The sequence below is a fragment of the Dunckerocampus dactyliophorus genome, chromosome 7, assembly GCF_027744805.1.
Source record: "Dunckerocampus dactyliophorus isolate RoL2022-P2 chromosome 7, RoL_Ddac_1.1, whole genome shotgun sequence".
NCBI lineage: Eukaryota > Metazoa > Chordata > Actinopteri > Syngnathiformes > Syngnathidae > Dunckerocampus > Dunckerocampus dactyliophorus.
This window is the reverse complement of record NC_072825.1, coordinates 1,462,501-1,487,892: the sequence shown is the minus strand read 5'-3', so window position 1 is coordinate 1,487,892 and position 25,392 is coordinate 1,462,501. Positions and strand designations below refer to the sequence as shown.

Below are 25,392 nucleotides of genomic sequence, written 5' to 3'. Positions count from 1 at the left end.
GGCTGTGCCATGTGTTTCGGGGCGACTTTGTCAAGCTTGAGCGGGACGGGAAGGAAGAATCGAGTGTGGACATAAACGCGCCGTCAGTCCGACACACAGCTGCAGATATCTGCAGGAGAAGAGCACTCCATAAAAGACCCAAATGGGGGCCAACATAAAGCCTAGAGCCGGCACTAAACGACTGCAAAATTCATTCAAAAAGTTATGAAAGTTGCAGTAAATTTGAGTTACGAGGTGACGGCCCAAGTAAACACGCTGAATCGGTAAACACGTTGAATCGGAGTGCAGAGCAGTGAGGCTGTGCGCCATCTTTCTGTTTGGATTCAATAAATCTACAATGTTGGGGGAGTCTGACTGCTTTCCAGAGAAGTCTCATAAATGCCACTCTGACTGAAGATTCAATGAGGCTGAAGAGAGTCCTCTACGCTAGGCTAACCGGGAAAAAAAAGTCCAAAGACTCTCGAATCCCGCACACACACACAACAAACACACTACAAACACACTAAATATAGCTGCTCATTTGCACTTTGGAATAACAAAGTATTTCTTTGTGAAACACAAACTTCAAATGAGATGAAGTGTGTGTGTGTGTGTGTGTGTGTGTGTGTGAGAGAGAGAGAGAGAGAGAGAGAGATAGATAAGCGAGAGGAGCAGGAGGTGGGGAGGGACCTAAAAAAGAAAACGCACCTCCGTGAGCGTGACAGATGGCAGGGAGGCTTGCCGGTGGAAGACAGACAAACGCTGCTGGAGACAGCACGAACATTATCTGCAATATTTTTAGAGTTCACGCTCCTTGTCAGTGAACTCTAAAAATATTGCAGATAGGAAGAAGGCACCACCCGAGCTCCAGCTGGGTGGCGGGAGGGGAGGGGAGGAGAGAGAGAGAGCGGGACAGCCCACCGGGAGTCATTAATAGCAGCACATCACACACTGGGCCGGATGAAAGCAAAGCGGCCTGTAACTTCTCCAGCACTGATAGGAGGGAGGAGAGGGAGGGGTGTTGGGAGAGGGGGTGGATGTCAACTGGCCTCAAGCTAGAAATGCAATTAAAGCTTCAGCACCACGGACAGCGCCCCCATCGCTCTGCTTTAAAACACTGCAAACTACTGATGGGTGCTCCTCCCTGAAATATTCATACTCTTATGCAAACACTTTCAATACTAAAATAGAAGCTTAGTTTTGACTCAATGCATTTGTTTATTTTAGATTCAATCCACAAAGGTGGAATTAAACATCCCATAAATAATGAATGGAGCCCTCACTTAAATCGTAAGAATAATAATACTGAGAGGATGGCAACAATTTCTTCTCCATAGCGTCGTGCACAACAACGCTGCAGGTGACAAGTTAGGAAAGTGAGGCAGCAGGCAACACAGTCTGGCAGAGGGATGAAGGCAAACAAAAATCATGTGTGGAGCTATTTTAATGGCCACAGAACAGAACTTCCCTACTGAAGCTCATATAAAATCATCTGAACGTGGATTTGTGCAGTACAAAGGTCTTTGGCCACTACGGTAGCTTTGTCGTTACACTGACCTCTTTCGCTGCAGCCATGCTGACATACAGTGTACAACAATGATGATGATAACCATAGAACCAGAAATGGAATGGGTGTGACTGCTCAGTGCATTATGATAAAAGTGATATTAGGTGACAGTATCGCTGTTTCCCCTCCATGACGTGTCTTCAAAGCTGGACTGATATCACTTTTTTTGTTTTATCATCAAGTGGTTAACTTCTCCTTATGCTACCGTTACTTAAAATGTTGCCTGTAGGGTTTAATGAAGGTTTTTCGATGTCCACAGAGGCGGATTCAGTTTACATTTTCTATGGTCAACAATTAGAACAACTTGTAAGAATTCAACCAGTGTCACAGGACCGACTGTGTTCTACTTTCAAGGTTTTACTAAATATTTTTAGGTAACAATTTGTATGAAATTGTAAAATATATTTTCGAATACCTCAAGGCAACAAAACTGTTTCTATAAACATTTTGACTTCATCTATGTTAAAGCCGTGATACTACTGCAAAATATCGCAATACTGCATTTTCTCTTCATTTATGTCGCTATTATATTTACTAAGAGTGTGGCTAAAAAATATTGCAACAAAGGAAAGAAACTGTTTTCTCTTCATTTATGCTGATATTGTGATACCCGCTAACGGTATTGCTTGAATAGTATCACAATAACAATGAATTGTTAAGATCGATCGCAGGAGTCAGGTTGAAAAGGGAAGAATCAAGTATCGGTGATAGCATGACCAACTGGGGAATCGGTGTCGGCAATAGTATCGTCATACTGGTGGACTATTCCTGACACGCACCTCACACTCACCTTCCTGTGGCTTCAAAATGCCGGAAGCTGCGTGGGAACCAAGCGCTTGCACCCACCATATCGCCGGAAGGGAAGGCCAGCCACGCAAAAAGACGTGTACTTAGAGTCGGAGATGCTGCGTTCGCGCGCGTAAGGGGTCACAGGGAGGGTGCCACCAGGCTGGCTGCCGGATGCTGCGTGACGGCCTCCGTAAAGAGGGACGGAGGAGGGGGTGGGGGGGTTGAGGCCGTACACGAACCGAGCCGAACCGCTCTAAAAATCGACACTTGCTTGGATCGACCCGGTTCGGTTTTGCTTAGTATCGCCTGAGTGTAACACAGATTTGAATCTCGCACAAGACGTCCTGCGCCGAACCAGCCCAACTGTATCCCCCACTCGAGCAATGGCAGCCACTACTGATGCAAAGTGTACTTACTTTGGATCGGACCAGGCAGGGACAAGAGCACGTCCTCCGGGGCCGCTGCAGGGACACCTTCTGGACAAATAGAATTTTAAGAAAAACCTACTCGGTGCAAATGTGCATCTTTCCTACCTTGTCCTCTTCTCGTATGGCTTTGGAGGATGGCTATCAAGCTTCACGTCAAACAGAATGACACGAGCGCAAGCAAAACGGCCCGGCTTGGTTCCGTCCGCTGCACGCAGGTGCGGTAAAGCTACTGAATGACACAAATAATAAAAGAAAAAACAACAGACAGACATGCACTATGTACAAACGCGCCCCGTCGGAGACGAAGCACCGATTCACCAAAGTCCCTCCTCCTCCTCCTCCTCCTTGCAATCTGGACCTAATTCCACTACGTCATCATGCGCACAGGCGCGTAGCAGTCACTTCTGATTCCCGCCATGCAGGAAAGACCACACTCAACACAGGAACACATCTTAAAGAAGGGTGACGGGGGTCACAGTCATTAGCAGAACACTACAGGATGTTGGAGGCGCGGGTGGGGGGGTCACTTTGGTACATTAAAGACACTAAAACGCAGGTCAATATCTTATATATCTCATTAATGCATTTCATTTTTAGAATATGGGGCGGGAGAGGGTCCCCAGGCTGCACTTTGTACACCCCCGGGATAGGGGTACAAATACCGCAATCCTCGTCTTTAGCGTCTATTCCGTGCTGCCAGTTTTCTACAGCAGCTGAATAATTGAAGCGAAGGCTCTTTCCCCCCCTCAGCTTCAATGCGTGCAACACAGTCCAAAAAGATGTCAGCGTTTTTATTGGTGGTATCATGATGGGGATGATTGCATGACAGGTTCCTCTTAAATCCACACAGTGAAAAGTGATTTCAGACGATTCAACTGAAGATTCAAGCAGCCATCAATGACGCGTTCATGACGTACATGATTACATTTACAAGTCACCTCTGGACTTGACTGGCACACACAAACCAGCAGCAACAGCGCACACGCAAGTAAAATAAAAATCGTCATTAATTATCATAATCTCGTTTTAGTCGGGCACGGAATTAGAGGATTAAAGTCACAATTCTAATTTAAAGTCAAAAGTCCAATTTTTTTTTGTTCTTTTTTTAAACGGGTTCTTAGTTCTTAAGACACTCAAGTCAAAACTCGGAGACTCGTCTGACAATACAAATCTGGTATCAGAATTGTCCATCTCTGAATTCTGAAATCTCTGAACTGTATGTGAACATTTCCAAATTCTAATTCATCTCGTACATTTTTGCATCAGAAATTGTTCTATTCCAACGTCAAACGTCCGAGACAAGCATAAGAATAAAAATGGTTACTTTAGTCAGAATTTGGAGGCCAACGTAAGAATTCCTACGCTTATGTCACCTCAAGAGAATTATCGTGTTTTCTGAATCGTTGACCGTCCTCAATGTCAGAATTCAAAGACTAACGTGAGAATCAGTTGTTACTTTGGTCAAGATTTGGAGACCAACGAAGAATTCATCCGCTTTGTTCCTCTGAGGATTGTTCTGTTTTTTGACTGATCAACCGTCCTCAACGTCAAAATTCAGGGACTAATTGAAGAATCAATTCTCTGGTCAAAATTCGGGGGCCAACATAAAAATTAATATGCTTATGTTACGCTGATAATTATGTGGTTTGAATCGTCAAACGTCCTCAACGTTCAATTTCAGAGACCAGTGTAAAAATCAATTGTTACTCTAGTCAGAATTTGGAGGCCAACACAAGAATTCAAACACTTGCGTGACTCTGAGAATTTCTGTTTTTTGAATTGTCAAACAACCTCAATGTCAAAATTCAGAGACACAAGAATCAACTTTAGTCAAATTTGGAGACCAATGGAACAATTTGTATTTGTATGTTACTCTGAGAGCCTGATATCCGTTTTTTTTAATCATCGAATGCCCTCCACATTAAAATCCAGAGACTAGCGCAAGAATTCATCCGCTTGCTGTACCTTACCCTGACAATTAACCAGTTTAGTGAATCGTCGACCGTCGTCAACATGACAATTCTGAGATGAATGTAGAATCAATTCTTTGGTCAACATAACAATTCATACGCTTACGTTACTGAGAACGATCCCGTTTTCTTGTCTTGTCTTACTGTTTTTTTGGAATCGTAAAACGTCATCAACGCCAAAATTCAGGCACCACAAGCACAAGAATGGACTTTATTCAAATTTGGAGACCAACATTAAAAATCGTAAGCTTACGTTACTCTGAGAATTATCCTGTTTTTTGACTCGTCAAATGTCCTCACCGTCAAAATTCAGAGACTGGACTAAGTTACTTCAGTCAAAATTTGGAGACAAACGTAATTTTTATTTTATTTTTTTTAAATCATAGACCATCCTCAATGTCAAAATTCAGAGACTAGAGAAAGAATCAACCTTTACTTTAGCCACATTTGGAGACCAACGTAAAAATTAATGCGCTTACTGTACGTCACTGACAATTATGCCGTTTTTTTTTTTTTGAATCATCGAGCGTCCTCAACGTCAAAATTCAGAGACTTATTTAAAAATCAATTCTTTAGTCAAAATTTGGGGACCAACAAAATAATTTATATGCTTGCATTACTTTGAAAATGATCCCGTTTTTGGACTTGTAACACATCCTCAACATAAAAATTCTGTGACTAGTGTAAAAATCAATTTACTTTAGGCAGAATTTGGAGGCCAACGTAAGAATTCACACTTACTTTACTCGGAGAATAACTTTTTAAATCATTGAATGGCCTCAACGTCAAAATTGAGAAATTGCGTAAGAATCAATTGTTACTTAATATATGAATCTGTTCTTCTGTCAAAACAAAAAGACACTAAAAGGTACAAAAAATGGTGAGAACGAGGACATCAAAGCCTGTCGTTTGGCCTGAGCTATATTGAATGAATCTACATTTATTGTTCTAATTCAGAAATAAACATAACACAAAGTCTATTTTGTCAATATTCAGAGATGGAAAATAAGTCTGAACTGTTAAAGCAAGAGATGTAAGAATACTAATTTAGTAGGAATTCTAAATTTGAATACACTAGCTTTGCGCTAAAATCAATCCCCAACTACTTTGTGAAATAATGTGTTCAAAGTGTCATGCTTGGCTCAAATCCTTTGCAGTCTGATTTAAAAATCTAGCAAAAACGAATAATTAAGGGCGCAAAAGTTTGTTCTTTCCGACACAAAACTACACGTTACTTAAAACAAAGTAGGTCAGCTGAAAATTTCATTTGTTAGTTGTTTGGCAGCAAGATACACTGCAATCAAAAGACATTTTTTAAACTCAAAGGGGAAAAAAGGTGTTCTCGCTAAAGAAATACATTTGTACAACACTTAATAAAAACAACAAAAAAATGCACTTTTGGAGAAAGCTTTTTCTTCACGGGGAAGAGGAGCTGAAAAACGAGAGCGTCGTCATGCAGCGTCACCGCCGTCAGCGCTCACTTTCAGCCCAAAAAAAACCACACATCACAACCCATCTAATCACGTGGCAAAACGACTGCACATGCTGTCAAACAGTGCGAGTTAGATCGAGGAAATGTGGCAGGGCAAAGGAGGGACCCGCTGCCAACGGCAGACATGACACACGGCATCAGACTGCAAACACACCAATGACCACACAAAGCATCACGCTCGCTTCTTTCATGCTTAACGAACAATTTCCACCTGGTTCCCCTCAGGGACGTGAACATATAGTAAACTTGAAAACTGGCGTGCAATGCTAACAGATTCCCGCTCGGGTCCCTTATAGTAAATTTGCTTGCTCTAACGGCCTCTCGGCCTGTTCTGTCAGTAGAGTCAATGTGTAGTGCACGAAGTAACTAGCGTAGCACACGAACGGGTTTCCACTCGGTTCCCTCAGAGGAGTGATAGCATAGTGCGCGTTCTAGCTAGCTTCATTTCTGCTCCCTTCAGAGGAGTGTGCGTGGAGTAAACGCTGCAAAGTAGGATGCAATGCTGTGTACAAGAGGTAACTAACTAGCTTGCGATGCTGAGGGTCGCCTTAACCTTCCGATAAAGTGCCAGTCAACGCGTGTGCTTATTTACACATACAACCGCGTCGCTCCGGTTGTACATTTCAGCAGCTCATTTGCCATCTTTGGGTTTTGGGGGGGGGGGAGTTCTACCCTCTTCCGATGGCTACAAGTGACGACTAGTGCCGCGCGGCCTCACAAGCTAAAGCTTCGGTGGTGCTGCTTGTAAAACTGCTGCTGGCGTTCTCTGGCGCTTGCCTCCGTTGCCATCTTGTCTCGCCGGTCCGTCGCACGATCCCTCTCGCCCTCCTCTCCGGTAACGCTGCCCACGTCGCTCAGGTCCCCGAGGTGCTCGACGGAGTCGTATTTCTCCAGGTCGGAGGCGATGGTCTGCAGGCTGAAGACGGAGAGGGAATCCGAGCACGCTCTCTCCCTCTCCTTCTCCTCCTCCTTCTCCCTCAACGTCTCCAGCAGGTGACCGGCCGCGTCCGATCGGTCATGCCCCATCGCGCTGCCGCCACAGGCCCCGCCCTCTTCCCGTGCTCCGGCATCAGACTCAGCCCCCACAGGGGGGCTCCGCCCGCCGCAGACAGTGGGGCGTCCCCCCGTGTCATGGTCCTGCCCCCTCTGGGCGTGAATCTGCTCGCTGATCTCCTCCAGGTTCCTCAGGGCGATGGAGTAGCACGTCTTGACTTTGGACACATGCTGCTCCAACTGCAGGACTTTGGTCTTGTGCTCCTGCGAGGGCAGACACCACCTCCACCATCAACTACAACAATGACTCACACCCTTTAAGAATGTGGATTCCAAGACATGTCCTTCATATTGTTGCTATATAGCAGGGGTGTCCAAAATGCAGCTCGAGGGCCATTCGCGGTGGTGTATTTAATTCACATGTTTACTTTTACTGAAAATCAAAGGACGCAGGAGGGCACTTTGATATTTTTATGTGGTTTTTAATTGTGCAAAAAGGCTAAACAAATATATATATATATATTTAAAGACAAAGCTTTGTTTTATTATTGGTTATTAATATCCACATTTCAGCTTCCCCTCCTTACACTTTGCCTTTTTGCTCTAATTTTCCCATTTTTGCTGGGTTTTCTGGTGTAATTTTTTTTCATACAATGTGCCACGGGCCAGTAGGAAATAAGCTGCAGGCTGCACTTTGGACACCTCTGACCTTTGCAAACTATTACACCATCTTCTGGTTGCTGCCAAGTACTGCAATCTGTTACGTTGATACACAATTGATACCAGACACATTACATGTTGCCATAAAGGACAGGAGCTTCTTTTGACTTGCACCATGTGTTCAGGAAGAAAGGAAGCATCAATGCGCATCTAGTTTATGTGTTTTTAGTGCTTTACCTCCAGGATGTGGTTGAACTGCGCCTTGAGCTCAAAGTAAGGTTTGGACTTGACGATGGCCCTCTTGAGGGACTTCTGCAGCAACTGGACTCGAGCCTCGGCTTCCTGGCAGGCGTGAGTGACGCGCATGTGCTCCCTCTCGCTGCGAAGGCGCTCCTCCTCGGCCTCATTCACCTGCAAGGAGATGTAGGGACCAGCCTGGTTATTTACTGTCCCGTGCGCGAATCGGAGCATGCGTGTACCCCGCTGTTGTTACCTTGGCGGTCGCGTGGTTGAGCATCTCCTGCCACGTGGGATCCAGGGTGTTCTTTCCATCAGCCATGAGTCCTTGCTCCGCCACATAGACCATCTCCCTAGCGGCCGTGTGCATGGAAACAGCTCTCTCGTAGCTTAGCGCTGCCTTCTGGGTCTCCTGCTGAGCCTGCAGAGACACGATTTCATAAACATCACAAAACAGAAACCCGTATCATCATACAGCAAAGCATTTCACAGATTAGTCGCCAGTGCATCATGAACATAAAACAAACAAAGGCCTCAAGCGTTAACTCCTATTTCAGCTCAGTTGCTAACCAAAACAGCAGCACCTACCGCAAACTACACAGGACAAGACGTTGACAGAGAACCTCTGCACAAACCTCCTTGGCCAGCCGACGGGCCTCATAATAGGGCCTCGCTTTCTCGATGCAGGCGCCGAGCTGCGAGCTGTGCGCGTTGAGCTTCCTGGCAGACTCGGTAAGGATCTTACGGTACCCTGACCTGGCGTCCTGGATGTGGGAGAAGCAAGAAACAGACCAGATTGAATGTCTCTCAAGTGGAAAGGCTGATTGGATTTCGCACTCGAGAGCGGCTGGAAATGAGCGCCGACCGTCGGCACAATGAGCATCCGAAAGAGCTAGCAGTTTCCCAGATGCTATTTCGCTGAATAATATTACAAACGGAATTAGCATATTGATTATCACCTTCTGGGTAGCTGGGTGAAATATTTTAGCAGCATATTTTAGCAGCAGGGATGGAAGTATTTTCTCAAGATCTTTGTTATTTCAAGCGAAAACATGTATGATGCCATGTTTGTACAGAAATTTTAAAGAAAAGAGAATATAGTTTTTGTTTAACTTACATCCAATTGCAGCTCTAGGTTGTTTATTTCTGCACTGGCTTCATTCAGATGCTCCAACTCTTCCTGAGAGGGAAAAAAACAAATGAGAACATTTCTACTATTGTGACATGTGCAACTTGAAACAAATAAACCCCTCATCAACTAACCAAATGAGCCCCAAACCCAGTAATTCTTCCTTCACATACATAATTAGTTTTGAGCAGTGGTGTGCCATCCGGGCCAGCAGAGACCTCTACGCTATCAGAGGTACGGATCTAGTGTTACAACTTCTATTCTAGTATTTATTCCATGAAATTGTATTCATCTATTCCCACCGTCTTGTATCTTCATTTCATAGCGTGTCTTTTGGATGCACTGATTCCAAGGCGTGTATGTGCATATTAGATTTTCTTTGGTTCAGATTCCAGCCTTTAGGTGTTGTAATGTCAATGTCATCTGCCCGGGGCCTTCAGAATCAGCACTGCTGGCCTGTGTCACTTAAACACTATCAGATTTCAGATTTACCAGCTGCCCAACGGAGACGTCAGCAGTTTTCCATCCTCTGATTGGTTCATGTCTCAAAGCCTATGCCCAACATTTAAAGTTACCAGTGCACTTTGACACGTCATGCAATGAACAGCGCAGGGCTTAACTGATCCGATAAAGAATGACCAGAAGTCTTCCAGACCAGTGCTTACAAGTGGGTGGTGAGTGAGATGTATTTTATTTCCTTATTGTTAATGTTTTTGTCATGCTATTAGACAAAAATCGATTTGGAACTGCTCCGGGCGATGTTGTTGTGTAGGGGTTGGGAATTTGGAGTTGTTTAGAAACAATGCACACTAAGTCCCCAACTTACGAACATCAGACATGCAACCTTTCGGAGATAAGAACAAAGCCGACTGATCTATTTTTTTCATGATTTTGCCTTATAACTCCATATTTATACTGTACATGCTTGACCAGTAGAGGGCGCTGTGACACTGCTAATGGGACCAACAGGCAAGGAAGACCAGGGGGAGGAGAAGTGAAGAAAAGCTAAGTTGTAGCTGTACAATGCAACCCGGACAGAGCGTGTGATTAAAGTTTAGGAAGAGTTAATAGGCCTGCTTAATTCTACACCACTCACAGAACACTACCTCTTTTAGAAGAGTCTAACGACGACGACGACCATTTGTGCTTTTTTTCCCCCACTATCTCCGCCTCCTCCTCCACTACCAACGACGTATGCTCGACCACTCCTCTTCAAAGGTAAATAACATTTATCATTACGTATTATTATATCAATGTAGCCACAAGAGAACACAAGCCAGTGTCTTTTGTGGCGGTCCCAAGCCCGGATAAATACAGAGGGTTGTGTCAGGAAGGGCATCCGGCGTAAAACTTTTGCCAAATCAAACATGCGAATCAAAACTATGACTTCCATACCGGATCGGTCGAGGCCCGGGTTAACAACGTCCGCCATCGGTGCTGTTGACCTACAGGGTGCCGGTGGAAATTGGACTACTGTTGGTCGAAGAAGGAGAGGAGGAAAGTGTGTCCGTAGGAAGAGAGAGAAGAGGATCGCCAAGAGTAAAGGACTGAGAGTAGGGACGTTGAATGTTGGAACTATGACAGGAAAAGGTAGAGAGTTTGTTGACCTGATGCAGAGAAGGAAAGTAGACATACTGTGTGTCCAGGAGACCAGGTGGAAAGGTAGCAAGGCTAGAAGTTTAGGAGCAAGGTTCAAGTTGTTCTATCATGGTGTAGATAGGAAGAGAAATGGAGTAGGCGTTATCTTGAAGGAGGAGTTTGCTAGGAATGTCCTGGAGGTAAAAAGAGTGTCAGATAGAGTGATGAGTCTGAAGCTAGAAATGGAAGGTGTGATGGTCAATGTTGTTAGTGGGTATGCTCCACAGGTAGGATGTGAGCTGGAGGAGAAGGAGAAATTCTGGTTGGACTTGGATGAAGTGATGCAGAGCATACCTAGAAGAGAGAGAGTTGTCATTGGTGCAGACCTCAATGGACATGTTGGTGCAGGAAACAGAGGGGATGAGGAGGCCATGGGCAGGTTTGGTATCCAGGAGAGGAATGCAGAAGGACAGATGGTGGTTGACTTTGCAAAAAGGATGGAAATGGCTATAGTGAATACTTTCTTCCAGAAGAGGCATGAACATAGGGTGACCTATAAGAGTGGAGGTAGGAGCACACCTGTAGACTACATCTTGTGTAGATGCTGTCATCTGAAGGAGATCAGTGACTGTAAAGTAGTGGTAGGCCATAGTGTAGCCAAACAGCATAGGATGGTGTTGTGGAGGATGACTCTGGTGGTGTGGAGGATGACTCTGGTGGTGAGGAAGATAAAGAGGACAAAGACAGAGCAGAGGACCAAATGGCGGAAGCTGAAAAAGGAAGAGGGTTGCATGACTTTTAGGAAGGAGTTAAGACAGGCTCTGAGTGGTCAGGAGGTGCTTCCAGATGACCGGACAACTACAGCTAATGTGATCAGGGAGACAGGCAGGAGAGTACTTGGTGTGGCATCTGGAAGGAAAGTAGACAAGGAGACTTGGTGGAATGAGGAGGTACAGGAGTGTATACAGAGAAAGAGGTTAGCTAAGAAGAAGTGGGACACTGAGAGGACTAAGGAGAGTAGACAGGAGTACAGGGAGATGCAGCGTAAGGTGAAAGTAGAGGTAGCAAAGGCCAAACAAGGGGCTTATGATGACTTGTATGCTAGGTTGGATAGTAAGGAGGGAGAGACTGATCTATACAGGTTGGCAAGACAGAGAGACAGAGATGGGAAGGACGTGCAGCAGGTGAGGGTGATTAAGGACAGGGATGGAAGTCTATTGACAAGTGCCTGTAGTGTGATGGGAAGATGGAAAGAATACTTTGAAGAGCTGATGAACGTGGAAAATGAGAGAGAACAAAGACTAGAAGAGGTGACTTTTGTGGACCAGGAAGTAGCAAAGATTAGTCAGGATGAAGTGAGGAGGGCATTGAAGAGGATGAAGAGTGGAAAGGCCGTCGGTCCTGATGATATACCTGTAGAGGTTTGGAAGTGTCTAGGAGAGGTGGCAGTAGAGTTTCTGACTGGGTTGTTCAACAGGATCTTAGATCATGAAATGATGCCTGAGGAATGGAGAAGTGTGCTGGTGCCCATTTTGAAGAACAAGGGAGATGTGCAGAGCTGTGGCAACTACAGAGGAATAAAGCTGATGAGCCATACAATGAAGTTATGGGAAAGAGTAGTTGAAGCTAGACTAAGGGCAGAAGTGAGCATTTGTGAGCAGCAGTATGATTTCATGCCAAAAAAAAAAAAAAAAAAAAAAAAAAAAAAAAAGAGTACTATAGACGCTGTATTTACTTTGAGGATGTTGATAGAGAAGTACAGAGAAGGCCAGACGGAGCTGCATTGTGTTTTTGTAGATCTGGAGAAAGCTTATGACAGGGTGCCCAGAGAGGAACTGTGCTATTGTATGAGGAAGTCTGGAGTGGCAGAGAAGTATGTTAGAGCGGTGCAGGACATGTATGAGGACTGGAAGACAGTGGTGAGGTGTGCTGTAGGTGTGACAGAGAAGTTCAAGGTGGAGGTGGGACTGCATCAGGGATCAGCTCTGAGCCCTTCTTGTTCGCTATGGTGATGGACAGACTGACAGACGAGGTTAGACAGGAATCTCCATGGACTATGATGTTTGCAGATGATGTTGTGATCTGCAGTGAGAGCAGGGAACAGGTGGAGGAGAAGCTAGAGAGGTGGAGGTTTGCCCTGGAAAGGAGAGGAATGAAGGTTGGCGCAGTAAGACAGAGTACATGTGTGTGAATGAGAGGGACCCAAGTGGAAGAGGGACAGCACATGTTAGAGGTTTTGGAGATAAAGTCAGAGAGGCCAGACTGAGGTGGTTTGGACATGTCCAGAGGAGAGATAGGGAATATATAGGTAGAAGGATGCTGAGTTTTGAACTGCCTAGGAGGCCTAGAGGAAGACCAAAGAGGAGGTTTATGGATGTAGTGAAAGAGGACATGAAGGTAGTTGGTGTGAGAGAAGAGGATGCAGAAGACAGGGTTAGATGGAGGAAATTGACTCGCTGTGGCAACCCCTGAAGGGAAAAGCCGAAAGGAAAAGAAGAAGATTACGTATTATAATATCATTTTTTTCATTAATTATCCTTGTTTAATATTACTACTACATCCAAACTCATATTTATATACATACGCATATACTGTATATGTATACAGGTACATGTAGTACCTATATCATTGGTAATATTACAATTTGTTCGACTGAAGAACAAATGGACTTGCAAACGGTCGTCTGGAACCAATTGTGTTCGTTGGTTGGGGACTTGGTGTATTCAAAGAAAGAATTAAGGAAAGGGAAATTAAAAGGAGATAACTGGGTTTGTTGCTTTAGTAATAATGGTAGTCATCCAATTATGTGATTACTGTATGCCACTCATTGTTATATTGCGTTTTTGTATATTATCGATGGTTTGTACAATTGTGATATTAAAAGGTGGATTGGGACCTTAAGTCTCCACTGAAGGTCCAGGCAGAAAACGCACTGTCCACTACAAGGGCAATGGGTGAAATCTAGTGGTCCAGGGACTTTTTAGCATTTTAACAAACAAAAATAAGTTGAATGAGTGGCTCATGTTGTTTACCTGGATTCGGGGGTCCAGTTCGTCGTCGTAGGGGCTGTGTGGCTGCTCCCCTACTTTCGTCGATTTGTCGCCGACGTTTTCACGGCATGTGTCCCTTTGCGGCATCTTCTCCGGTGATGTTTCACCTGTTTGGGCGGCCTTGGGCTCCTCGTCCCCACCGGGTCGAATCTCCCTCCAGTCACCGGCATCAGACTCTCCGGATCCGGCGGGGCTCTCCCGCAAGTCGCCTGGCTCCATTCCGGACCCGGCGCTTTCGATAGCAATTTATGCTAGCTGGCTGACGTGTCGGCCGCTGTTGTCTAATGCCAAGGGCGGCTCCAATTCAGAGATGTTTATTTTCAAAAAGAGTAAGTAAAAGATTAAAAACGTCGATCTGTTGATTTGCTGACAACCTGCCATATTACATCACACTGAGTCACTTAGCAACACAAGCTAAACTAGCCTGCAGATTGACGTGCTAGCGGAACGTCACTAAATTGTCGATGCTTTCCTTTGCAGCACAAACAGAATGATGTTACGACATTACAAATACAGACAACTCTTCACGATGTCCACCATCACGTCTGGACTTTTTTTTATCTTTTAAACGACTCATCATAGACTTTAGCTAGACTAGCTAACTAGCTAGCTAGCTAGCTAGCGGTTTCGGTCTCACATCGCCATGAAAGTGACCCGCTGCAAATTATGGAAATTTCGTCTCTTGTTAGAGAGTCGGTTCCTTTGACTCGGCTCACTAAAAACAGCCGACTCTTTCGGCTCCCAAGTGGCTCCTCAGATTTTTTTGTTGTCTTAAATAAATTTTATTACCACATTATGTGTATTGGGTCTTCCCCGAGGCCTTCTACCGGTCGGACTTCCCCTGAACAGGACACATGGCCTGGGAACGCATCGGGATCCGCCAGGAGGAGCTGGACAAAGTAGTCGGTGAGAGACTATAATGTAAAATTATAAAATACACAAACAAAGACCTATCTCAATAGAGAAATGAGTTAAAAATAGGACAAATCTCCTAATGCAAATTTCCCACGAGTGAATCGGCTTTAAGAGCGCCACAGTGTTTGACCCCGCCCTTCCCCCTGCCATGACTTGACATAATATATAGCAAACAATGGTGTGGTATGTTATGGCTAAATCTAGTTAAAGTATTGGAAAACAATGAACATACTATAGTGATTCATTGATGAGTTTCTTTTATGAAGCACATAAGTGATGCTTTCATCAAAGGATGCAACATTGCACATCTCCAAGTCTACAAGTCACATGTTGCAATATGATGTGTACATCTGCTATTTTTACACTTTGTAATCAATTCTACCTATAATGACGTCCCCCCAAAACAAGTAAATGTACTTACTTTCATAAAGCGCCTTTCTCCAAAGAAATGTAAGTTAATTCCTCTCGTTTATACATTCACACACACGCACTAATATACTGTACTTGGGAAACAGTTAGGCACCAAAAGCAATCAAAATCACATTGTATATCAAATGTATAAACTGGATAGTTTTCACGCAAAGCCATTTAAAGTTCCAGTTCAAAGTTCCAGAGCTATTCATGGAATCAGAGGCAAGTTTGGACCATCACTGCTACCGTAAACATGGAAGTAGCGATGGCAAAATTGCCGTTTACAAAATAGTCTAGTTTTTGTTTCCCATGTTTTTAAAGAAGTCCGTTGCCTGAGCTACTTCACTTCTACAAAAAAAGTTGAATGAATTACCACTTCAAATTTGGTATTGTCTCATTTTTTTATTATTCCAAAATACAAATCACAGAAAGCATCTGGTTTGCACTGTAGCATGGAATATATGACACACAGCAACAAAATTAGTCGACTCTTTGCCACATAAATGGACATAAACATGAACAAAGTAACATTACGGCTCAGACCACCACCACTACAGAACGTTTTCATAGTCGTACCCAACATAAATACGCCACCAGAGATTTGCAAATAATTTAAAGTGGCACCCTTTGAAATGAATGTCATGTGCACATTTGTCAATGTACTGTATAAAAATAGATCTCTAGTGAATTACAGCAGTTTAGTCAAGCTAGGCGACATTTTATGAAACGATTAGCAGGAAAAAAAGACCTGAGTGGCATTGGCATGAACTCCCTTCCCCCATAAAATTACTACTTGTCATTGGAAAACAAATTTAAAATCAAATATAAGGGCACCAGTCTTTGGTGTGATCCTCAACAAAAAAGGCTTGTTTATCAGTTCCAAGTGGGATCATACTGATTCCATCCTGGAGGTGGCGCGATGTAAATCCTCCGACCTCTTGAAAAGAAGCTGACAACCCCTCTGAAGCCTGTCCTTGGGACTCCGGACTTGAGGTCATCCATGAGTCCCAGGTTCTTTGCAAATACTTTAAAGCTGTCCTTGCTGGAGTACTGCAGGCGAAACGGCCCGGGACCCCTGAGGTGTCCCTGACCATGCTTGACGTCTTCAAACGTAACCATGGGAGCGCTGTAAACCTCTTTCTCGAAACTCTTCCTGTACGTCTCCTCCTTCAAGTAACTCAGGTCAAGCTTGGTGAAAGGCACAAACTGGGAGTTGAGTTTAATGTACCGCAGGTACTTGTCGTAAAACTGGCCGAGACTCACACCCTGACGGCCAAAGGTCAAGGTCCGGGAGATCTCCGGTCGAATGCAAGCGCGACCGCGGCGCTGCGCGGGCTGGCGCATCCAGTCGTCCCAGAAGGCGGCAGGCCACTTGGGCTCCAGCTCCTCCCACACCTCCCTGAGCAGCATCCAGCCCAGGCCGGGAAAGAAGTCCGTCCGGTAGAGCAGGCTGGCCGCCGCTGGATCCACAAATCCATCCCTGCCGTTGTCGTTCCAGGCAGACACGCACCACAGGCTCGGGTCGGATTTCAGGAGCGGCAGCAGGGCGCCAAAGTACTCAAAGAAGTCTGGCGCCACCTACAGGAGGAAAGTAGAGAACGGAGTCAGTCTGAAAACATTTGTTGCATACGCATATACCTCCAGGTCGTCTTCCACAATGATGACAGCCGAATGATCCTTGAAAACCTGACTCAGAGCCCAGCGGTAATGTCTGGAAATCTTGTAGTACCCCTGAAACTTTTTGTGCTCTGGCGGCACAGCGATGTCTGACAAGTCCGGCTGTGTCAAATGAGTGACCAGACTTCCATAGGAGCGGATCACATCGGCGGTCTCTGCGTGCCCACAATCCTGGCTTACTATGATCGGGTAATGCTTGTCTGTGGGGCGCGTCTGCAGCAGTTTGTCCAAGCAGCGTCTCACAGAGACCCTGTTACAGGCCATGACCAGGATGGGGATGACGGGCTGACAAGGCAGGACCTGCTTCAGCTTCTTGCCTTCAGGCCCCTGCCATAGTATCTGGTAGTTTTGGATCTGCATCAGGATTTTATTTTGGATCTCCAGCTCGGCCTCAAACATGTCCGCCATGCGGAGCACGTCGCCCACCACATCATTGGTGGGGGTCTCGTCCTCTTCGCTCAGCCGGCCCCACAGCTGGCCCACCATCATGACGTTCAAACTGAGGAACAATAAGGCACCACACAGAATGAGGGCACCTCGCTTGCGGAGCATGGCCTGGAAAGGCACAAAAGGTCAGGGGAGGGATCAGAAGGACAGGGTCTTGACTGGGAAGTCCTTGTTACAGATATGAAGAGGCTCTGTGCATGGTCTGAGACCGGGAACCACACCTGTAGCTGGTGGGCTCTGCCGGTTTTAACGAATCTCTGGAAAACCCAGTGTCACCTGCAACAAAGGAGGCAAAAATACGAGGTTGACTTCAATTGGCAACACCATCACTGTCATTGTGTCTGTGAATGATATCCAGACATCCATTTTCTGTACTGCTTGTCCTCATTAGGGTCGCAGGTGAGCTGGAGCCTATCCCAGCATATTATATACTGTATTGAGACATTAGTTGTAATTTTATTAGCAGTATTTCTATGCTACTGTTCATTAAATGTACGGCCCCTGTCAAATAGAGGAATAAAATGCAACGTCCTACTTCATCACAACAAAAAACTGCCATTGAAGCGACTATAGCCTGAGGAGTTGCGTGATAATTCAGCCAACAGGTTACTGCTAAGTTTTGGAGTGAAACTGACACATCAATGCGTCTTTTAGTGTCTTTACAAGTCACCTGTAGCTGCCACGTGCGGAACTAGCGCTATCCTGCAATCCTTTCACTACAAACCGCGCCAAAAGATGTTTTTTTTTGTAATAATTGTATAACATCGGTATTAAAAAAAACACTTCGCTGCGGCGAGCAGAAGTGAGCCTTTACCCGGAAAATGTCGCCATTTCTTCCTCTTTTGCCGAATGCCGCGACTTCAGAGGACGACAAGTTCAAGCAGGCGCGTCCTCCAACAAGTTAACTCGGCCTCAAGGGCAACTTGTCACCCTAAAAAAAAGACTTTTTCTTGCTTCTCGCAAGCCAACACACCTACCAACAGCGTAGGGGGCTCCGCCAGACGACGACTTCCTGCTTGGAAAGCAGACCAGAAGTCCCGCCCCGCCGTCACCTTCAGACATTACACAGCACCTCCGCCTCGGAAAATAGTGCTTCCCCACTACAGCCGGAAAGTTGACAAGGAAGATAAAACGTTTGATCAGGGGTTATTCTACATGATACAAGTGACTATGTTCCGTGTGTCTGTTCATATTGCAATGTGCATGTGCAAGGCTAGCACATGGTCAGAAAGTGTATAGGAGAGCCACCTGTGTGTGGCAGGCCTGTCTGCTCAATCCATCACTGCATAACACTATGCTGTTTTCCTGCTAGCGAATTGGATGTGAGAGACTGCTGCTGTTCCTCGTTGGCCAAAGTGGAGGAAGAGGACACCATCTACCTCCCCGTCATCGTCATCATCCTGCCGCACACACTCACTCCTTCATACAACACCCATACATACTGTACGTGTATATGTAACAGGTTTACTTTGGTTATGGTGATTCCACTTGCTCTAACAGTGGTTGCAGTAATGGCTCAATGGCGCTATCTCTCACTCGTGGGCTATATATAGGGCAGAGTGTCATTACAGCTTTAGTTCATCAGCCCTGTGACCCGAGGTGAGTACAGGAGCGCTCCTCTATGCCATTGTATAGTTAGCTACGATGCTAATGTAACTCGTTGTCATTGTAGTCTGGAACAAGCCTCATGGTATTGACCAGTGCACATTGCCTCACACTAGGAAATAAACGGTGTCACTGTGTGCAACAAGCTCCAAGTCTCCTGTTCATTACCACAAATAAACACAATGCAGAGCTCAGGAGACCTGCACCACCCAGAGCTACAGTGCCTTCGGCGGGGGTTACATTGGTGCCGTGACCCGGATGGGAGTGAGGTTTGAGGGGGTGAGTGTAACGGATGCCAGCCTGCGAGGCTGCGACAACTGAGATTACGCCACCATGTTGGGGCCAATTCAAGCGTGCACAGTACGACAATGCATGTAAATTGCAATGCCTCTGCACAAAGGGACGGGCGGGTTAACCACGTTAATCAGTCAACCACGTACAGTAACAGATCCAAGTATGGCCACGGAACCTCATTTCGCGCGGCACCTCATTTTGCGCACTTAAAAATACACAAGATGGGGAAAATTCACGCATGACCAAATTTCTATGTGGGGTTTAATAAATCTGATCTACATGAGGATTACCTTCTCAAAATCATGCAAAATGTCTGTTTTATAATTATTTATAGATCTATATTTTCCAATGTGTAATATGGTATCATTTTGCCATCTTTTGTTAAAACATTGAGATTTTATAAGAGTCAAAATATGACCATGTTCACCTCATGATACCAGAATGAAAATAAATGACATAGATAAAAGCCCCAATATTTAAACATTGATATTGTTATTTAATTATTATTTATACCTCGATTTTGCATGATTGTTGAATAGACTTCAGATAATTCAGGATTAGATCTAGTACTAGTAGGCTAATCATTTCATTTTTAGAATAATTCATTGGCATTGCTTCATTAAGCCTTATTATTATGATGTGAAAAAGTGACTGTTGATGAATTTAGATGTATCAGCATCACAAACGGTGAATGGCCAGTGCCAGCCATAAACAATTGTTAAATATTTTTGTCACTTTTTGCAATCATTGTAATTTGTATTTGTGGAATTCACATGAAACAGAAATTCACAACACCAAATACAACACATGGGACCGAACACTCTCAATTGACCTACCTCGCACAGCCTTGAAGACGAGTTCGGCTTCCAGCCCAAACGGTTGATTTTATTCTCCCAAATTGTCCGTCTGTTGAGATCTGAAGGGAATCTGTACAGTTTGAAACCATTGTCGTGTCTATTTGTGCATCCAAATGCACAACAACCCGGCATTTTTGATGAATAAACAACAATATGGCCAAGAATATTGTTGTATTCTGTTGTATAAAGCTTTTCATTCAGGTGTTCAGTTAATAATGAAAGAAGAGTAGAAAGAAATGCATTGTGAAATACAACATGTGAGTTGTGGACACCAGCATTGTGTTCATGTTCTGGTAAAACAAGCATATTCACTTTGTTTGGGTTTAAAATAAGCTCTGAAAATAAATGTTACAAAAATGAGTAGCTCTTGGCCATTTTCATTTTGTAAAAGTAGCTCTCACAAGGACAAACCTTGGTGACCCCTGATCTATGAGGTGTCCCTTTGTAAACGTCACTCCCTCTGCCTGGAGAGTTGCGCTGAACACGCGGTTGCCAGGATGGGGTTTTGGCCGTGTGGTCAAAGCTCTCGTCTCCCATTGCTAAAGTTGTGTGTCGATCCCCGGTGCGGGCAGTGCGGGTTATAGTTACAGTTCTATAGATTCTTTATTTTCGTATGCTGGCCAGCAAATCTTAAATTGTGCTCAGGACAGTTTAAGGGACATTCATCATTATGTATAGATTTTTTTTCTATGTGTGTTTTATTTAAATGTTTTGTCCATTCATGTTGTGTTATGTTCACAGTGGAGCTGACTCCCAGTTTGTGAGCAAAGAGAAGAGATGCATTTCAGTCCAACAAATCATTAAACCTGGATAGATAGTAAACTGCTATCAGGACTCTGTCTGAATTACGCATTGGTTACATTACCAGTGGTCTTGTCTTGTCCTTCTCTACTGAATTTACCAATTATTGAGCCTGTACAGCCAGCTAGCGTCATAGAAGTTCAATCGTGTACAGTCATGTGATGCTTATCCTGAGCTATATATTCTCAAATAGGACAAATCCCACCAACGGACGCCACACATGTACGTATACTTCATCCGATAGTGTTTATTTACTGAATTGCATAAACAAGATGGAATTTACTATTGTAAGAAAGTATTATACATTGGTGCAAACTAAGCTTGAGTACAAAACTCCCACCATAAAGTACACTGTAAAACACTACAGCCCATTTTAGTGATGGCAAATTAATCGCTCTGACAAGTTTGGGATTTGAAACCCAAGTCTGTGTGTTGCGTTAACCTCAAACTGATCATGATGCGTTCACTTGTCAGTTACAATTTAAAACACAAGGGGACTACTTTCCATTGCTGATGGATAATATGAAGCGCTACCCAATAACCTGTGAATTTAGTATTTTGTCCTCATCGAGTTGGAATAGGATGTTAATTAGCAGTTCAAAAGGGACATTCGTCGGGGCTTTTGTCCTTTTCCTCTCCCACCCTGCTCGCTCTGCTCGTTGGGTCGCTCGTTTGTGTAATTTAGTGTGTGCACATGCGCAGTGGTGTCAGTGGTGTGAAAAAGTCTTTGCCGCCTTCCTGATTTCTTGTTTGCATGTTTGGCACACTTAAATGTTTCAGATCACAACTGAACACAAAATGCAGTTTTTAAATGAATTTTTTTATTATTAAGGGACAAAAAAATCCAAACCTACATGGCCCTGTGTGAAAAAGTGATTGCTCCCCTGTTAAAACATAACGTAACTGATATTGAGATCTATCAGTCTGGGAAAGGTTCTCAAGCCATTTCTAAAGCTTTGGGACTCCAGCAAAGCACAGTGAGAGCCATTATCCACAAATGGTGAAAACGTGGAACAGTGGTGAACCTTCCCAGGAGTGGCCGGCCAACCAAAATGACCCCAAGAGTGCAGCGACGACTCATCCAAGAGGTCACGAAAGACCCCACAACAACATCCAAAGAACTGCAGGCCTCACTTGCCTCAGTTAAGGTCAGCGTTCATGACTCCACCATAAGAAAGTCACTGGGCAAAAACGGCCTCCATGGCAGAGTTCCAAGACCAAATTGACTGCTGAACAAAAAGAAAGTGTGACAAACACGCAAAAAAAAAAATCAGGAGGGGGCAAACACTCTTTCACACCACTGTCCATATGGGGGCTTGTTAGGTAAGATCAGGCTTTTTAACTTAAGTTAAATTGTTGAGTTAAATTGCAATTTTAAGGCAGCAGGAACTTACATTTGCTAGTTGAATGGACTAAAAATGTTGTACAATGTTGATGCAGTGTACGGTTCTTTATATTTCCCCCTATGTCATCGTGGCAGCATTTCTCCCGTCACCCGACCCAGACTGCTCGGGATCAACGAGGTGCTCTTTTCTTTGCTCGCTGGCTTGAAGTCCAAATGTGCGACATGCAATTGCAGGGAATACACACAAACAATATGCTTACTCTCTCGTGCACGTACGCTGAGGAAAAAAGTATGACACAGTACACTCGTTGACAGGTGTACCTAATATTGCGTTTTTTCCACTGTAAAAGACAAAAAAGTCAATAAATAAGTCAGGGTCACGCAGATTTCATTGCTGAGGCGTTGGAGCTCAGTCAGGTTTGTTTTTTGGGATCTTTGGTCCAGAATCCTTCGAGGGGTCAGGGACTGAAGGAGGAGAGATTTTTCCATTCATCTAACAAAAAGCAAAGAGACAGATAAATAATTGATGCCAATGTTAACATCTTTTCTTACTGTATTTCACTATTGTGTTAATAGGGAAACAGGCCGATAGATATTTAGATCAATAAATACCTCACATTCTTTAACGGGGGTGTGCAAAGCGCAGCCCGGGGGGGGCCATTCGCAGCCTGCGGCACATTCTGAAAATATAATTCAACAAGAAAATAGCAAAAATGGAAAAATTTGACAAATTTATTAAGAAAAAAAGTTCTAATCTCACGAGAAAATAAAGTTAAAACAGCATAAAGTTGAAATATAAAAAAAAAAATTTGGTTGCGGAAAAAGTTCTAATACAATGAGAATAAAATCATAATATTCCAAAACGTAATTCAAAGAAGAAAGTTGAAATAGTCCTGTACTTTGCTGGGGTTTGTTGGGGGAGCAGCGCCAGCAAAAAGAACATAAACCGGATGGACAAACTGATCCGGAATGCCGAACAAGCTATCGGCACACAGTTGGAGGCGTTTGTAACAGTGACAGACAGGAGGACACTGGACAAACTGCTCTCCATCATGACAACCCCACCCACCCACTCCATCAGACAAAAGAGGGGCAGCGGAGCTCATTCTCCAACAGACTCCTCCAGTTCCGTTCCCACAGTGGACGCTACAGGACTTCATTCATTCCACACTCCATCCAGCTCTACAATACCTCACCTGTCTGATAAGACAATTCACATTATTGCGTTGTACTGTCTGCCCTCCCTTGTCTAAAGTGTACATTTACTTGTATTTACTTCATCTTGTATTGGTAGTTTTGTTTGTCTCAGAATATTCCAAAAAAACTTATTTTTTCTTTAATATTTCAACTTTATGCGACTAAAATTACATTTTTCCTCACAATATAACGTTATTCTCATAAAATTATGACTTTTTCTCGGTAGATTACAACTTTTTTTCTGAATAAATTATGCTTTTTTTCCCATTTTTGCTGTTGATTTTTCCAGTTTTCTTGTTAAATTATATTTTTAGAATGTGCTAAGGGTCGCAAATGGCCCCCGGGCTGCACTTTCATAGTTTCATAGAACCCGTGTCATAGAATGTGAAAAATTGGCATAAAGATGTATTTATATTCGGGCTATCAAAGTTAACGCGTTAAACTTCCTTTAACTGCACTATTTTTGATGCGCGATTAACGTGCACACGTCCTGTTTGAGCCTCGGCCCACACCGTAGTAGGAAAAAGCTGCAAGCCCAGCATGAACAAGTCAAATGCAACAAAATGCCATTGTGGACTTTCTTACAAACGAGGAAGAACATCAAAGGCCAAAACAGGGAGGTTTTCAACCTTGAAATATTGCTTGATAAGGTTTATACATGTGTTTGTTTGTACATTGTGTTTTTTTATTGATAACCCCAGAATGAAACCACAATATTATGAGTTGAAAATTTAACGAAGATTATTTAAGAAGGAAGATGAAATATTTGGGGTGAATAAACAGCACAAAGGGGTGAAAAAAGAGTTAATTTGATACAAATAATAGGCTTTTTCCACCTTTTTTTTTCCTAAATAGTGATAGTAATCATAGCAATAAAAATAAAAGTGGCCCCTGCATCTGTTCATTTTTCAGTATGTGGACCTCGGTGGAAAAAGTTTGCACACCCCTGCTCTATGAGATACTGAATGTTTTTTTAATTTGTTTTTATGTAAGCTGTAAACATCACAATTATGAATAAATACATATTAGAAATAGTTAATTCTGTGTGTAATGGATGTATAGAGTATAATAGTTTCACTTTTTGAACTGAACTTCAGAAATAAATTCACTTTTCAGTAGCTAGACAGATGAGATAAACGTGAGCTATACCTGCAACGCGTCATTGGTGACGTCCGCCGTCTTTTCCTTATCACTGCGCCCCCTGGTGGAGCTGCACAGCGTCGCCATCTTACGGAACACTGCTTGGGTCAGCAGAAGTTTGAGGGCCCAGCAGGTGTTCCTCAAACTATCACCAGCCTGTATGACGGACACTCTCCAAACGTCACACGAGGGCTGACGAGCGTCCTGAATCAAAAACTTAACTTGACACGCGCGTGCATGTCGAAGTGGCTGAAGCACCCCATCGGGTTGATGTGCTTCTCCAGGCTGCCTGGTGGTCACTGTCAGGCCGCGCGGCGCGGAAGGGCGAGCCGCGCCTCGTGGATGCCTCAACTCTACGCCACTGATGACTTTACCTGCCGGGGAACAGTTTTGCCTCACAGCTAGCACGCACCTCTCTCCGTGCACAAACGCCCACACGCGAGATCGACCTGACCGGGGGTGGTCCGCCGACAGGTCGCGCCGATGTCTGGAGGCCAGCGCGGGGCTCAAGGCCGCGGTGGCGGTCCGCTTAGCGGGTGGATTCCTCGCCAAAAACTTCCCTCGACACCGGAGCACGGAGGTCAGGGCAGAGGCGGAAGGAGTGGAGGCCATGGCGGTCAAAAGGGGGGGGGGCTTGGGTCCACCTGACTGGCTTACTTGCTGCTGGGAGTGGGAGGGGTTAGGGTGCCATTTAAATGTGCTATGTTTGTGGCTTTCTATTGAACATGTAAAATACGACAATAAAATGTGCAAACAGTTCATTGCTATCATATCAAACGTATGATTGCATGTTCAAATAAAAATGATGGTGGTTTGGCCTAATAGCAGCAG

The 25,392-nt window shown here is 44.3% G+C and overlaps 4 protein-coding genes across 9 annotated transcripts in view; all 4 read right to left on the bottom strand.

Moving 5' to 3' along the window:
• Positions 1–2,961, bottom strand: part of gabbr1a (gamma-aminobutyric acid (GABA) B receptor, 1a) — a 74,196-nt gene extending 71,235 nt beyond the window's left edge. For 2 of the 3 annotated variants that reach the window (XM_054780693.1, XM_054780695.1), the window contains exons 1-2: positions 2,869–2,961; positions 2,752–2,808 (exon numbers count right to left, since the gene is read on the bottom strand). The gene's annotated coding sequence lies outside the window, so the exon portion shown is untranslated. Of the gene's footprint in view, positions 1–2,751; positions 2,812–2,868 lie in introns of all 3 variants that reach the window. The other variant, XM_054780694.1, reaches the window with a different exon arrangement.
• Positions 2,962–6,939: 3,978 nt separating this feature from the next.
• sh3bp5la (SH3-binding domain protein 5-like, a) lies at positions 6,940–14,898 on the bottom strand. The gene is made up of 6 exons (XM_054780696.1): positions 13,855–14,898; positions 9,233–9,295; positions 8,751–8,879; positions 8,372–8,536; positions 8,116–8,289; positions 6,940–7,482 (listed from the first exon to the last, which is right to left on the bottom strand). The coding sequence occupies exons 1-6, from the start codon at positions 14,089–14,091 to the stop codon at positions 6,940–6,942; spliced, it is 1,311 nt and encodes a 436-aa protein (XP_054636671.1). The 5' UTR covers positions 14,092–14,898.
• Positions 14,899–15,586: 688 nt separating this feature from the next.
• Positions 15,587–18,363, bottom strand: mgat1a (alpha-1,3-mannosyl-glycoprotein 2-beta-N-acetylglucosaminyltransferase a). 4 transcript variants are annotated; one of them, XM_054780698.1, is made up of 4 exons: positions 18,137–18,354; positions 17,544–17,598; positions 16,837–17,430; positions 15,587–16,776 (listed from the first exon to the last, which is right to left on the bottom strand). In XM_054780698.1, the coding sequence occupies exons 3-4, from the start codon at positions 17,425–17,427 to the stop codon at positions 16,072–16,074; spliced, it is 1,296 nt and encodes a 431-aa protein (XP_054636673.1). In that variant the 5' UTR covers positions 17,428–17,430; positions 17,544–17,598; positions 18,137–18,354; the 3' UTR covers positions 15,587–16,071. The 4 variants fall into 4 exon arrangements, with proteins under 4 accessions (XP_054636673.1, XP_054636676.1, XP_054636674.1 ...); XM_054780701.1 differs by having other exon boundaries at positions 18,300–18,324; XM_054780699.1 differs by having other exon boundaries at positions 16,837–17,598; positions 18,300–18,363.
• A 1,904-nt stretch (positions 18,364–20,267) lies between these two features.
• Positions 20,268–25,392, bottom strand: part of LOC129185681 (uncharacterized) — an 8,011-nt gene continuing 2,886 nt past the window's right edge. The window contains exons 1-3 of the mRNA XM_054783036.1: positions 24,571–25,392; positions 22,837–22,904; positions 20,268–22,717 (exon numbers count right to left, since the gene is read on the bottom strand). The exon at positions 24,571–25,392 is cut by the window's right edge and continues 2,886 nt beyond it. Coding sequence (XP_054639011.1) covers positions 22,714–22,717; positions 22,837–22,904; positions 24,571–25,332 — 834 coding nt within the window. The 5' untranslated portion in view covers positions 25,333–25,392 and the 3' untranslated portion in view covers positions 20,268–22,713. The remainder of the gene's footprint in view (positions 22,718–22,836; positions 22,905–24,570) is intronic.